General features: G+C 41.3%; 1 protein-coding gene across 4 annotated transcripts in view; it reads left to right on the top strand.

Moving 5' to 3' along the window:
• The window catches only part of apbb2b (amyloid beta (A4) precursor protein-binding, family B, member 2b), a 34,001-nt gene extending 19,262 nt beyond the window's left edge, over positions 1–14,739 (top strand). For 2 of the 4 annotated variants that reach the window (XM_061274422.1, XM_061274425.1), the window contains 14 exons: positions 1,444–1,688; positions 2,227–2,352; positions 3,126–3,197; positions 3,470–3,520; positions 5,056–5,141; positions 5,429–5,489; positions 7,348–7,494; positions 7,641–7,768; positions 11,227–11,341; positions 11,494–11,581; positions 11,663–11,743; positions 11,877–11,992; positions 12,196–12,375; positions 13,740–14,739. In XM_061274422.1, coding sequence (XP_061130406.1) covers positions 1,444–1,688; positions 2,227–2,352; positions 3,126–3,197; positions 3,470–3,520; positions 5,056–5,141; positions 5,429–5,489; positions 7,348–7,494; positions 7,641–7,768; positions 11,227–11,341; positions 11,494–11,581; positions 11,663–11,743; positions 11,877–11,992; positions 12,196–12,375; positions 13,740–13,910 — 1,667 coding nt within the window. In that variant the 3' untranslated portion in view covers positions 13,911–14,739. Of the gene's footprint in view, positions 1–1,443; positions 1,689–2,226; positions 2,353–3,125; positions 3,198–3,469; positions 3,521–3,543; positions 3,885–5,055; positions 5,142–5,428; positions 5,490–7,347; positions 7,495–7,640; positions 7,769–11,226; positions 11,342–11,493; positions 11,582–11,662; positions 11,744–11,876; positions 11,993–12,195; positions 12,376–13,739 lie in introns of those variants that run through there. The other 2 variants (XM_061274423.1, XM_061274426.1) reach the window with 2 other exon arrangements.
• The last annotated feature ends 132 nt before the right edge of the window (positions 14,740–14,871 follow it).

A 14,871-nucleotide genomic window follows, 5' to 3' on the forward strand; every position in this document is an offset into this window, starting at 1 on the left:
AATAATTTAACACGACAGACATTTCGAGGTCTACTCTGTCGTCAGCCATCGTTGTCCTTCAGTTTATTAGGAACCAGTGAGTACTCCTTACCAAGGTTCGATTGTAGCTTTGTGGGGGTCTCTGCGATTTTCAAAGCGCATGAAAGGGTGTACTTGCACGTGTGTATGTCCGCACATAAATAAGACCATAACATCTAAAGTTTATAGCCACTGACTGGAATCAGCGTAGCCCAAAAAATATGGAGATATTTAACACTGCTATTAGTTGCCAATTGCAAAATGATCCAGCGGCTGTTGTAACGGCTGACAGGCTTGCCAGGAGATGATGTTTGTTCAAACCTCCGAGTGACTTCTTTGGCTAAACGACACAAACTTAACTGAAAACACCAGTTTGTGTGCAAGCAAGTGCCTGCATTTCATTCGAGTCCAAGACCATTAAGGCCATCACTGTGACATATCACCTGCTGTCGTCATGCTGCGTTTCATCAGCATGCTCAGCATATTAAAGTCTCGCTCTCTTTCTCTATCACTCTCTTGAACTACTTGACCTCCCTTGCGTCATCCTGAGAGGCGTTTAGAATGTTTTGGTCAAGCTATTTAGTAAAATGAGAGAAAGTATCAGGAAAAAAATCGCCAAATACAACCATAATCCAAAATATTTGATAGAAGTTGTGTTGGATCTTATTTAATTGGTGTAACTAATAAAGTCTTGGATGGTTTAACACCTTGTGGAGTTTTTATCATCTTCACGAAGCTCACTCGCACCCAAATCCTATAAAGAGCTGAGTGTGTAAATGTTTGCTACTTTCTGACGAGGGGACTTTTTGGAAGAGATGCTATAATTGTGATTTAAAGTTTGTGTTTCATCGCTACACCACGTCAGTGTGTGCGTTTGTGTCATCTTACTACCTGCTGTATTTCCTCCAAATGTGTCACTGGCAAATAAATTACATCTGCCATCTGCTTGGTGTTGTCTAGATGCGCTCTTTATGCTACTGAGATGTTTAAATCTCAGTGTAAATTCTGAGCTTGTTCTAACATCTGCAATGAATCAAGGAAACTTTTTGGGCAAACCAAAAGCGACGCAAAACAAAAAATAAAAATAACAGATGTGCTCTGCCATCCCATGTGGTGCATTCAAGCTGCGGTTTGCAAACATGATGTCATTTCCTTTTTGCATGTTTTGGCAGGTTTCACCAATGGGAGAAAAAAAAAAAGTTGCACAACTAAGAGCGCATAATGAAAAAGTTGTCAGGCAGCAATCTTCTGCAAAACAAGCTTACGTTTGCTTTCTGCTTTTATTAGCCACCCATACAAATGACGTCTTAAAAACATGTTAATTTGTTTTGCCATGAAATAATTCCTTGTATGGCTTTTGCCAGCAATACAAACCGCTAATTACCCATCCATTCTGTCAAATAACATCTTTCCTTTTCTTAACAGATATCTGGAATGAACAGTCATTCCAAACAGACCCGGACCTGCCGCCCGGATGGAAAAAGATCACAGACATGGCGGGTAACTACTACTGGCACATTCCCACGGGCGCTACCCAGTGGGAGAAACCCGTCAGCCACCCCGCACCCTCTGGACAGACAGAGCTCCAGGCGGCAGTTGTCCACACAAGCTCCACGCCACGTAAACAGTCGCTAGGTTCACTCAGCCCCTCCCCAACTCCTGACCAAGAGGTGAGAAACTGGGGAATGCAAACATATGCTAAGTTGTTTTAGACAATGCTTTTATTTAATTCTCCTTTGTGCTTGAAATAATCATAATAGCTGGTTTGAGGAAACAAATTAAGTAGGATAGGAAAGTCGACATTGCATGCAGTGAATTGAAAGTAGTTCCCAATAGTCATCATTGTTCCCCAACATATGAGAGATTATGCATGCATGTATGCGTGATATTTTATCTTCATCAGCCGTATCATTAGGTACACCTGCACAATCGAAGCTTCAATGCAAGAACTCTATTAATTTAGATTGTTTCTTGTAGTTTACTGCATTGCGTCTTGTCGACAGCTGGGGCTTTTATTTTGGTTGCTGACAGTAGGCTCCCACATATTTGTGGTTTGCTTTTTACAGCTTTTACACCTTTTTTTTTTTTTTTTTGTAATTAATAATTTGGTGAGTGAGTGTTTTTTAGACTTCCCTGGAAAAAAAATTTTGACATCTTACTACTCTCACCACTTTTTCTTGCCTACGGTTTTCTATTTTGTATGTGTAGGCATGCCAGGCTGAGGTCTTCTTCAGGGGCTCCACCCGTTCTGGGAGCACCACCTCCGACAGCTCAGTGGAGCCTCTCCACGAACACATCCTGCCCACATGTGGATTTGTCAACAGCTGCTATTATGTAAGGAACCTGCATGCACCTCTTTTCCTGTCCTTGATAGACACAGTCTGAACATGCGGTGAGAATTAGTCCTAATGACGTGATCTATAGTTTCCTGTATACCTGACAACAAGAAACAGCCTAACAAGACAAGCGACCTTCGAGAGCAAGGCAGGGAGAAGACGGTCAATAATCCCGTGGCGTAGTAGAATACAAGACGAGTGAGACAATCAATCAGTCAGTCATGCGCAATGATGGATAGTCACAAAGAGGAAAGAAGATTGATAGAGAGCTGCTGCTGGTAGATAAAACATTGACTAAGATGGGATTGACTGATGTTGGCAGAGAGATGGGCCACAAGAACATCCATCTGGGGAAGGTGTCAATGTTTACTGCCTTGCATTTCAATGCACCATCATGTGCGCGCCACATTAAGCTGCTGCTTTTCACATTGTTAGCATACTAATGTAAATTTCAAAAAGCAATTTGAAGGTTTTCACGCCCGAGCCATTGACGCGGATGTTTGAATTAGTATGATTCCACATCTCTGCTCTGTATTTGATATGCTTGACTAGCGCAGGATAGAAAATGAGAACTTGTGGATTATTCATTTACTGCCTTTTTTTTCAATCGTCTTGAGCCACCCGAGTTGTTGATCAGTAACGAGGACATGAGAAAAATCTAAATGAGTCGCGTATGTGTGTCACAACATGTTCAGTACTATTTTAATGGCATTCTTCTTTTGGAATTTGGTCCAGATAGCGTATTGAATTTTATGCCGTTTTTCTGTCCAGCCTCGCTCTACATCGCTACAGGGGATGTCAGATCAGGAGTGTACCCCCGAGCATCAAGAAGACAAAGACAAGGTGGGGGAAACTGCTAAATTTCCCATCTTTCAAAGAAACTCCTGCCGATTGTCATGTTTTTTTTTTATATATTACTAATTCCAAATGGAAAGGTGAATGTTCAATGGGAGCAAGGAACCTAAGTTTCTCCTCATTGTAACAAACACCAAGTGTGCAGTGAGCAAGTTAGTTAACAGCTTTGTTCTGTCTCTCTCTCTCTCTCTCTCCTGACTCCCCCTTTCAACCTTGACCCCCAACTATATGTGTACTTGTGTTCCAAACACCATTTGTAGAAACACACGTGGGGTGATTTTGGCGGAAAGATTGATAGTGAGGTGTGGAAGGCAAGTATCATGCATTCAATGAGCCTTATTGCCACCCCAAACTGAATGTGTGGATAAATGATGCTCGCCATTAACTGCCTGGACAGCATGTGCGGGCTAAAGCGCTAACATCAACCGGCCGAGCACAGCATTGTGTCATACGCTTGATGAGCAGAACCGTCTCGTGGCTGCTTCAGCAACACACCGAACCAACGTGTGTCTTTCTTGTCTGTTCACTTAACCTTCCTGCTGCATAGACATGAATGTGTTGACACAGACTGTTTTTACATATTATGCAAACTGCCTTTACTTGAGCATGTCCTTGTACGTATAAGCGCACCATTGCCATCGCTCCATCCAACCAGAGCACTTTGGATGCATGCCGGTATGTCGTGTTTAACCATTTGTCCTTTTAGCCCTTCTCCCACATGCACAAGATTTTTTGGCCAAGTATTCCACATACATTAAATTGCATTAAGATCAGCACACTGTAAATTAGGGGTGGAGCAGACAGACAATTTGACGCATTGACTTTAGCACTCTGAAGTGTCAGTTTGAGCTTGAAGTTGATTTAGACCTGTTGCGTTTAACAAGTCTATATAAAAGATTTTAGTAAAAATGAGACTGGGAGCCCAACAAAGGCAACCATCAACTATCCAACCCAACTAATGTTTTGCTCAATCTGGTGGAATTTATGGCGCTTTTTCATTGACACCAATACGACGAGTAAAAATGTGAGAAAAATTTGCCGAGTAAAAATGTCCAAGAACATACAGGCTTTTCTTTTGCTGCATAAGTGCCACCTACAGTTCATACCAAAAAAGAAAGTGGGGGTGAAGGCAGAGAATAGATTATGGCTATGTGTCCAAGTTTGACATTTATACTACTAGAACTTTTCTAATGAGGTTTGGGAACAGCCAGCGCGGTACAAAGTGGTGTGCCTTTATGATGACGGAAAGTACAAAAAGCAAAAAGTTAGTTTTTTCCCCAGCGCTTTAGTGCTTTGCTAACTTTTATACACTCGAGGGATAAATGGAACTAAGCATATGCAGTACATCGGTTTATTGGCGCTGAGCTCCTTCCTCTGGAAGGAGAGGAATAAAGATTAGCTGAATTAAAACAGAACATATGGCGTATGGATGAGAGGTAGCGATAAAGTAGGAAGAGTTGAGGTGACAGGGAGAAGAGAAAGTGAGGACGGAGGACTTTAATACTTGAATCAACTGTCCAGAGCAATGGTAGGTGTGGTGAGATGGCAAAAAAATGGACCGGACAGGTGGAGAAAAGAGTCTGGCGTATGATGTGAAAGCAAATCTTCTGCTTGGATGGCGGGGAAAGTTTGAGTCAGTGGTGAGGCATTGGCACTGAAGCGAAGAACAGGAAAAACACAACATAAAAATCGTTGACTCGGGCTTTTACAATCCATGCACCTGAGGGTTAAGGATAATGACCTCAGCGCGCAATATTAGTGGTTCCATGTGTGAAGGGGGCTTTAAGGTCTTTTGCATGTTTTGCTTGTTTTCCTACATTCTGACGATATTGTTTATACACACCAGGACTTGCAAGCGGCCACGGTGAACCCTGACCCCAGTTTAAAGGAGTTTGAGGGTGCAACGCTTCGCTATGCATCATTAAAGTTAAGGTAAATTGACATTACTTTGTGGAACCTCCCTCACATAGTTTTCAATTATTTTCTTGTGACTCAATTACCTGATGCTCCAACTACATCTGGTTAGTTTCTCCTATCTGCTGTTTAATCACTGTTAAATAACTTCCGATGAAGCAGGAAATTTACTCTCCCAATCAGGAAATGGATGTCTGTTAGTGTAATGACTTCTCTGGTAAATTAGTGTTCAGTGGAGCTAATGGTCGCCACAGCAACACTACATCGTCACTATATTCCATATATGTTTTTGACGTTTATTGCAGAAACCGTCCAGCAGTGGAAGAAGACGACTCCAGCAGTGGCAACAGTGACCCACAATCAAAGGTAAAGACTCAGAAATAGTTTGACTTGTCTGTGTTGGAGGCATTCGACACAAGTTTGATAGCACAACCTAGTGGTCAGGAAGTGCAGTGTGGCCACTTGCTTTCCTGTCTGCATTTATTTGATCTCTGAGAACGGAAAAATACTGACGTTATTATGACGTATTCTGAGCCCGGTTTGAAATGTGATTAGTTGAACAAACAGACACATTGCTAATAATGTTCAGCACTACTGACGCTGAAGCCATGACAGCATATTTGGCCAAAGGTCAACACTACAAGTATACATGCAAGACGGACTATTTTTCTAAATCTCTTCTGCGATTAAATCCATTATTTAATTCTTTTTCTAGATAATGAGCTACACATTTGTGGTGGCATGACAGGGGAAAATCTACAAATGTCAGTTTGAGTTGAACTCGTTTTGATGTCCTGTCATCGTTTCAAACCAAACCGATTCGCCTTCCTAGGAAAAACACAAGCCTCACAGTGGTCTGTCTGGTCTGGTCAACAAATGAGGGCTTGAATGATGAACGTGTGCGTCCTTGGGCAGAGAACAAGTCAACACAGTGCGATTTGAAGGAGGGCACGATCAGGATTATAAATCGGGGTTATTTGCTCTCCTTTAATACTGGTCTGTGGATAATATCCTTATTGGAAAGACAACGAGCGCCTCCTGCTGGCTATGGTGCTCCACTGTGTCCCCTGCTTCAAATGCAGAGTCATTATGCAGTGACATTCAGACGTCATAAATTTAAAGGTGATTTTATTTTTGCACGGCACTCATCCTGGAGCTCATTAGCATGTACAGGTATTATTGATATAGTCACATCCCAAGACTCATCGTACTGACTTGGGAGCCTTTTTTGTTTTGCAAATATGAGCCAGTCTTTATAGCCTGTGTACCTGCAATGAATGTTGGAGTTAAGAGTGAGCCAGACACTCAACAAGCCCACTCACCCAAACATCCCCGAATAGAAAATGTAAAGTGGACTATGTGTTCCATAAATAAAACACATTGCTCTACTTTACAATCTGGGTCAGCCAGTGCACACTTTGGACAATCTTCATATGGTACATCTGTTGTGTTTGCGTTTTTATCTTGTACCTCTTCTGTCTCAAGAGATGCTTGCTCTTGTATGTTGATAGCTGTCGGGCACATTCTAAATGTTAATGGCTCCAAATAATTTGGAGAAAAATTGCAAGGCGGTCATCTCTATTGTTTGGGAGCGTGACTATTTGTTGGATTGGCTTGGACAAGGTGACAGAGTCCTGTCTGAAAGGGCAATAAATATTTGATGGGGACGCGGCTCGCTCTGTTTGCTGTCTCCTATCTGTTTCAACCAAGATTAACATTTGTCTCTTGTCTGATTACATTGTGAATTGACATCATTTGCGTCAGCGTTTGTTACAACTATCAAAGGGAATGCAAATATGAAAAGTTAGCGCATGCCACAATGTTCTATTTTAAAATAAACTTTTGAAATAAATTCACTCTGTCAGGTATGTCGACATGGTCGTTTTTCTCGCTAGATGATAATTACTATACATGTACTACTTTTGGAGTTTTATGATCTTAACGTGTCTTGAAACTAACTAGTGGAATTGATGGCGTGGTAATTAAGTCCAAGTGAAAAATGTCTCTTAAGTCTCATTAGTGCACATGAATAAAACATTTTATCATTAAAAATGCAATATTTCCAATAAATTAATGTTTTTCTTGACGATGAATAAAAGACCCTCACTGATTAATGAATTTACCCGTGACACGTGACTCCATTTACAGAAATGTGACCTTTTGTTTTAACATGATGTATATACATTAAAATCATCTTATTTCTCCTTATTTGTGTGCGTCTCAGTGTTTTGCAGTCCGCTCTCTGGGATGGGTGGAAATGGCCGAGGAGGACTTGGCCCCCGGCAAGAGCAGCGTGGCTGTAAACAACTGCATACGACAGCTGTCCTACTCTAAAAACGACATCCGAGACACAGTCGGCATCTGGGGCGAGGTGAGGGAGCTTGTCAAATGTTTTGTGGCACTTTTATATGCACATTGAGAGCCAGACAAATGAAGTGACGTAATATTAAGAAGGTCTTCCTCCACCCAGGTCCTGTAGCTGCCACTGCTTATAAATATGTGTGTTCATGTGCATAGGGGAAGGACATGTACCTCTTGCTGGAGAATAATATGTTGAACCTGGTGGACCCGATGGACCGCAGTGTCCTTCACTCTCAGCCAATCGCCAGTATCCGCGTCTGGGGTGTGGGCCGCGATAATGGCAGGTAGGTTACCGTGGCAACACAAGAGCAAACCCATGCTCTAATATTTCCTAATACCGTGTTTTCCTAGTGGTGTTCCTTTGTTGCATATTTTCTCAAGGTTTTAGTAGTTTAAGTAATAAAGCAAGGTCGGGAAATAATTGACATAGGGACGTGATGAAAATTCATTTCGTTATGACGAAGCGTTGTGTGAAAGGAAAGGCGGAATTACCGTTTTAATTATTTATCACAGAAAGACACCGCAGACCAGCTGCCCTTCCTTCACTTTCACCTCTTTGTTCATTGCTGACAGAAGACAACCACTAGAGGGTGCTGTATCCCACAGGATGACACTAACTGTATTTGACTATCTGCCAATTAATTCAGTAATAAAAAAGGGATGTAGAAAACAAAGGACAATAACAGAGGGCAGCTTTGTGTAAAGCAAAGATTTGAGGGTATTTCGCAGGCCAAAGGTCCTGACCTCAGAATTGTGGCCGATTTGTTAAACGATATCAAAATTGCACATTTCCTTTATCTTTTTGCATTGATTTGTGGTTTTGAAAATACTGTTAATAATAATGGTTTCCATGAAAAAACTAATGTTTGTGCGTACCATAAATATTGTTATCCTACTAAAGGAAAGCAATGTATGAATTTGAATAATGTACCAAATTCCCAGAACCAAAGAAATGCAAAGTGATGTTTAAACACATAAAAACTCTTAAAACAGTTCGCAATTAAAACAAAAGCAAACAAAAACTCAAATAAAAAACTATTAAATTGACATAAACTCATCAGGCCTACATTTCAGTACAAATTGTATTTTGCAATTAAAAAAAAAAAAGGGCTAACAAACTAACTTTTAATGTGTTTGTTTTGAACTACAATAAGAACATAATATTGTCTCTCACGTTTCCTGACCATTTTTAGAGAACTACTCCCTCACACGGGGAAAAAAAATCCAGTTCAGATGCTCAGATTACGCAATAGCTCAAAAGATTTAATTCACAAATTTTGGCAACCGGCCATTTTCCCCAATTTATAACTGATTAATTTGTGCATTGCCGTTACAGTACAAAAGGCACTGGGGTTTTCATGCTGTCATGGCAACATTTGCCACCACACTCACACGACTGCAGAGAACACACATACACACACATTCTAACACACACACAATTCAAAGGCGTGAGAAAAATCGACCTTGTACTCCGTACGTTCTTAAACTTTATTTGTAGAAATCTTATTTGGAGAAGTGATAACATCTTAGTCAACTGCATCAGAGGGAGGAGGAAGAGGCGGCTCGGAAGGGAAAGATAGGGGAGGGGGTTGACTGAAGAAAGGGAGAGGGGGATGAGGCTGAAAGAGGGGGGGGGGGGTCTGCTTTACTACTCACTGGGTCTGCAGCATGCAGACACTCATAAGCAGAGCATCGCAAAGATTTCTTCCTAAAACAGGGGAACAAAACCACTGTGAGTATTCTTATCTACATTCTTGTTTTTTTATTTTATAAAATAGTAGTAGGGGCCAAAATGAGCAGACCAGATGGAGAGTTACTGTGCATGTAGGTCTTTTTGTTCGTAAAGGGAATTGTACTCAATGAGATCTGTTGCTATGAGAGATACAAAATGCAAGCCATTACGGTTGTAAATATTTTATTTTCATTCAAAACAAAGTGTGCGTTCTCTGTATCAGCTGCCACTCCTCCCACGGACCGCTAAACTCATTCTCGCAATAGAAATGACCCTTGACATTTTTAGGAGCATTGGCATGAGATGATGGGACTGTATTGGGTATTAGACACCTGAGTGATTCAAGCGAACCTTGTCTTTGTCTATGTTCTCCTCTCCTGACTCAACTCTTCTACATTTATATAAATGGGCTTGCATCAAAAGCTCCCTTTGGCACCATTCTTCCTTCTCACTGAACAACTTTATTCCAAAGGATCTTCATGTTTTGCTTGTAAATTTCTCCGATTGATTTTTCCTCTAATGACGTCTTTTCACAGGCTCGGATTTATTTGTTCACTGGGTTTGCTTGTTCACAGCTTTTTGGGAATTATTTTTTACAATGAGTTTCTAGGGCATATGGATAGTACATGTAAAAATGCAATAAAGGAAACATAAAAAATGTGTTAAATTAAACAACCAAGTAAATACTTTGCTTGTTTGACTACTTTTAAAAACAAAAACCTCTGAGCAGTCCTCGCCCCAGCTTGACCCATGTTGTCATAACAGAAGCCATACAATGCATTCGCCCTATAGCCAAGAAGTTTCAACAAGTATTATTGTATCAGATGTTATTCATTCTTTTTCATTTTTGTCTTTATGCGAGAATAACTGGCGACTTATTATTAAGACATTATCTTATGAAATAAAAGTATCCCCTATAAAAGTTTAAAAAGAAGTTTAAAAGATTTTAACTAAATGTGATCAAGGTCAGAAGCTGCTATAAAGTTCCATGTGCTGATTCAAACTATTTTAAGATTCAAATGTTAAAATCTGGACGCTTTTTGTCTGTCAGCTCTCATGATGATTAGTAATCTAAAAACTCTTTATCCTCTACTAACCTTTTCGCTTTCCCTCCCGGCTTCCGTGGATACAGAGAGAGGTAATCGCATTCCTCTTCTCTTCTTTTGCATCTCAATATCATCGTTGTCATTTCTTATTGTTTCATTTCCTCTGCGCCTCTTCAAAATGACTGTGTATGAAACAAACACATTGGAGACATCAAGGAAATGAGGATGACCCCCTTGTGTCCTTTTCTGCCTACAAGCATGTTTTTGCAGTATGCACACAGACAGAGAGGAATGAAAAGATCATCCCTGAGGAGCCAGACTCTTTCTGCTTGTTAACGGGCAGATTTGCGTTTCCGCTGTCGTCAAACGAACTGGGGGAAAAAAAAAGAAAACCTCCAAGGAGGTTATTGCAGTGTAGCCTTCTTGAGTAAATGTTTGTGAATTTCATGCTGTTTTTTTCTCAGTAGTGGTCCAATTCCTTGCTCGCTCCTTCCTGTTGCCTTATGATCATCTATTCCCTCTTTTCAGTTCTGCCGTCTTACTTTATTCATCTCGCTCACGTCATGCTGCGTTATCGATCTTTACCTGGGTGGTGTGACCAATAACAGTCAATAAAATAGCAAAAGCATTACAACCTTTTTTTTTTTTTTCTATCAACACTTGGGCCTACTATGCGGTTGTATTTTAATGTTTTGATGGTAATACTTGGTGTGGTGGCACTTTGTGTACACAATTGCAAACTACTAACTTAGAAATTGGATTGTTACCCAAGCCCTCTCTTAGATCCTTTGGCCTCAATAATCTTGATTAATTCAAAATCTTAGAAGGTCCTCCTAAATGAATGGAAGCACTTCGAACTCAAGTGGAAGAAATTCATTACATCATTCATTTTGGCCTCCTGTACGTGTGATATGTTTCTTGTTTGACTGGGGCTCACAAAATTACTGTACTGTTTTCTTCGCAGGGATTTTGCATACGTGGCACGAGATAAAAATACAAGGATCCTAAAATGTCACGTGTTCCGCTGTGACACGCCCGCCAAAGCTATTGCCACCAGCCTCCATGAGATCTGCTCCCGGGTAAGACAAGGCACATCTTTTTTATTCTCTTTAATAATTCTGTAGAATGCCAGCTAAACATTTATGTTTTCTTTGTATATATAATAAAGAGATTAAGAAAGTAATGCATTCACCCTCCTCACCATTTCACCACATCCCTCAACCACATTCAGATTATGACGGAGCGAAAGAATGCCAAAGCGATGGCAGGAGGCTCTCTCCATGACCGGATTCAGGCAGGACTAGATCTCCCTTTACAAGGTTGGCACCTCACCATTTAAAATGCAATTCAAACCAAGCAAATTATTCAAATACTAATTAATTGTTTTTTCTTTTGGGCAGAATTCCCCACACCAAAGACTGAGTTGGTTCAGAATTTTCAGGTGCTCTACCTCGGAATGATGCCTGTTGCCAGACCCATAGGTAGGTGGTTATCCAACCCATAATAAATAACTGTATTAAAAAAATGAATAATGGGAACATTTGGAGAACAGGACAAATATTAAGAGTTAGTTTGCATTTGTACTAAAAATATGACTTATGCTTCTCATCACAGGCATGGACATTCTAAATGGCGCAATAAGTAGTCTAGTTGGTTCTTCCAACAAAGAGGACTGGACTCCAGTGGCCCTCAACGTGGCCGATGCCACAGTCACCATCAGCAAAGATGAGGTCAGTTGCTCGTCTAATCAAAATTGAACAGCACCGCACATTAAAACAGCTTTTTTCCTAAAAAAAAAAAAAAAAAAAAAAGATTATGGATTTAAGCCGTAACACCCAAAGCTCATCTGCTCCAGTGGTCCGATTTATTAAGAGGTCACTTTATTTTTTTTATCATCATTAAAACGTGACTATTGACAACATCTCACAACCAGGATGAAGAGGAAGTGCTGGTGGAGTGCCGTGTACGTTTCCTGTCATTCATGGGCGTGGGACACGACGTGCGTACATTCGCCTTCGTCATGGACGCCGGAGGCCATCGCTTCGACTGTCATGTCTTCTGGTGCGAACCCAACGCCGGAAGTGTGTCTGAGGCTGTTCAGGCTGCTTGTATGGTAAGTTGTTGAAGATTCTCCGGGTATTGGGGAAATTGTGGCTCTCATGACAAAACGGGTTAATGGGTTCTTCCCTCAGCATACTACCCCAACAAGTAATAAAATAGCTGTTCGGGAATTTTCCAAACAAACACATCAATGAAAAAATGATGTACTTTTTCCCCGGGTGCCAGGTTGGCATTTTACACTGTGTACAATGTACCAATGCACAATGAGGCTGTTAAAGTCAAGTTGCAAATGTTCTCTTTTTCAATTTTATATCAGGTAAAATTAACAGTTTCGTGGCCACTTTTGTTAAAAGGAGCGGTTGCAGTTGCATACTTCAGACATAGCCATGCCCCAATTTTGTGAGTTGGGTCTGAAAGGACGGGCTTTATGCCTCTCATGCACCAATTTGCTGCGTGAAAGTGGCTTATGCTGAAAATGGGAAGATAAAAAGTTATCTGCCTTGTAGGGCTTTTACTACATTCGATTTATAAAAAGAAAATGGAAGGGCTGCATTCGGGGTATTATGTGTGCACTCAAGTCAGGAGTGATGAATTACTTTGGATGCAAAGCATGAAAAAATGCAGCCGCCCTTGAAATAAGTTACAGACTTTGTTGATTTGTGATTAAGAGACATAAAAGACATTTGGAATCTCCCTCCATCCAAGTTTCAAGCATATTTGTTACAAAGTAAAAAATTTAATTTCTGAGAAGAAAATATAACATTCAGGGAGGAACTAAATTATCTATTGCACTCCCAGGACATTTGACATTATGTAGATAATGATGATGATTAGTAGTTTGGCTAGGGTGGCAGGGTGGGATGAAAGTACAATTGGTTTACTAATTTAAAGACGTTGCATGAATAAAAAAAAGAAGAAGGAAAAAGTAGGTCAGGAAGGTAGTCATGCCAGAAAATGTGGGTCAGAAGAGGAATTAAGGCAGAAAAGAGGTCAAAAAGAAAGGAGAAAAGGTCTAGCAAATAATGGACGCAAGGGATGTTTCAGCGAAGGTAATAAGGATGCAAAAATAAAAAGCAAAACCAAAGAAGAAAGGAAGGAAAAGAACCTAGGAAAAATTATTAAATGAACATCCCCCTTCCCCCCACCTCCTGACATTTAACTGTGTGTATATATTTACAGTTTTTTTTATGTGCTCGAGGTTACAAACATCTGACCCTAAAATATATTACTTCCATGTACACAGAGATATTACACACTCAGAACAGGCACACACACTAGTCACCTAATTCACAATGACACGAGTCATCAGTCAGTCATATTGATCAGCTTCCCCTTTAACACACAAATACACACTCGCTGGGCTGCGCTTTGCTGTCATATACACTCCGTTTGATTGACCCCTCCCCTTCCTCTCAGCTGCGGTATCAGAAGTGCTTGGTGGCACGGCCGCTTTCCCAGAAGGCCTGCGGCTCGTCACCGCCGGGCGACTCTGTGTCCCGCCGGGTCTCGACCAGCGTCAAGCGGGGCGTCCTCTCCCTCATCGACACCCTCAAACAGAAGCGACCCGTCACAGAGTTACCGCAGTGACCGGGAAAGCACCGAGCGCTACCGACTTCCCCGGCCTTACCCTGCACCCGGTCACCATGGTAACTAACTACCCGCATCGCTGCAGAAAGTACCATGGATTCCTGTAACCATGGTAACACAGCCAAGACCCTCCGGAGTTTGGTCATGTTTCACCCCCCCCCCCCCCCCTTCCCGCCAAAAGCAAACCCCAAGACTCAATCATGCTCATCAGTGTGAACGTATTTTCAATGTGAGACGGCAAATTGTGAAAAGTGTACATAGAAGCGCCTCGCATCCCCCTCAGGACGGGGCAAGAAAGACGCCACGGCGTCGATTAGCTGTCGTTATTGCACGTGCTGCAGCATGACCTCGCACACTCGGCCAAGCTTGTTTCCACCCACCTCGTCAGCGTTTGATGGCGCATCACCGATAGACATCAGTTTCACATAGACATCATCTCGAGCACTGAATTATACGTCACCGCCCATTTGGGTGTGGAAAGAGTCGTAGAGATGCAGTTATAGTCTTTCATGCTAAATAAAATAGCAGATTAATTGATGGGATAATTAATTCTAAAAATATTTGATAGTAGTCTGTCTGCCTCATCCAATATGACGAAAGCAAAGATTTTTCGTAGAAACGAGTCAACCTGCAACAGGCGCTGTCTATGTACTTATGTCTATGGTCTCTCCCCCTTGCTCTCACACCTAACAGGCCAAAGACTGTAAAATGCGGCGGTTAAGGAAGTATGACCATGATCGCTTCAATGAACGAGGATGTGATTTAAAAAAAAAAAAAAAACATGCCTTCCTCGACATGATCCCGCATGAAACTTCCTTTCCTAAACAAATATCACACTAGAGGCAATACCAGTACAACACTGCTGCTTTTACATACTGAAGGAGTTCGAAAAGACAGTTGATCGGCCAATCGGTCAAAAAACAAAACAAAAAAACGAGCGGTGACTTGTCACCCGAATCGT

The sequence above is a fragment of the Syngnathus typhle genome, linkage group LG3 (genome assembly GCF_033458585.1).
Source record: "Syngnathus typhle isolate RoL2023-S1 ecotype Sweden linkage group LG3, RoL_Styp_1.0, whole genome shotgun sequence".
In the NCBI taxonomy this organism is placed as follows: domain Eukaryota; kingdom Metazoa; phylum Chordata; class Actinopteri; order Syngnathiformes; family Syngnathidae; genus Syngnathus; species Syngnathus typhle.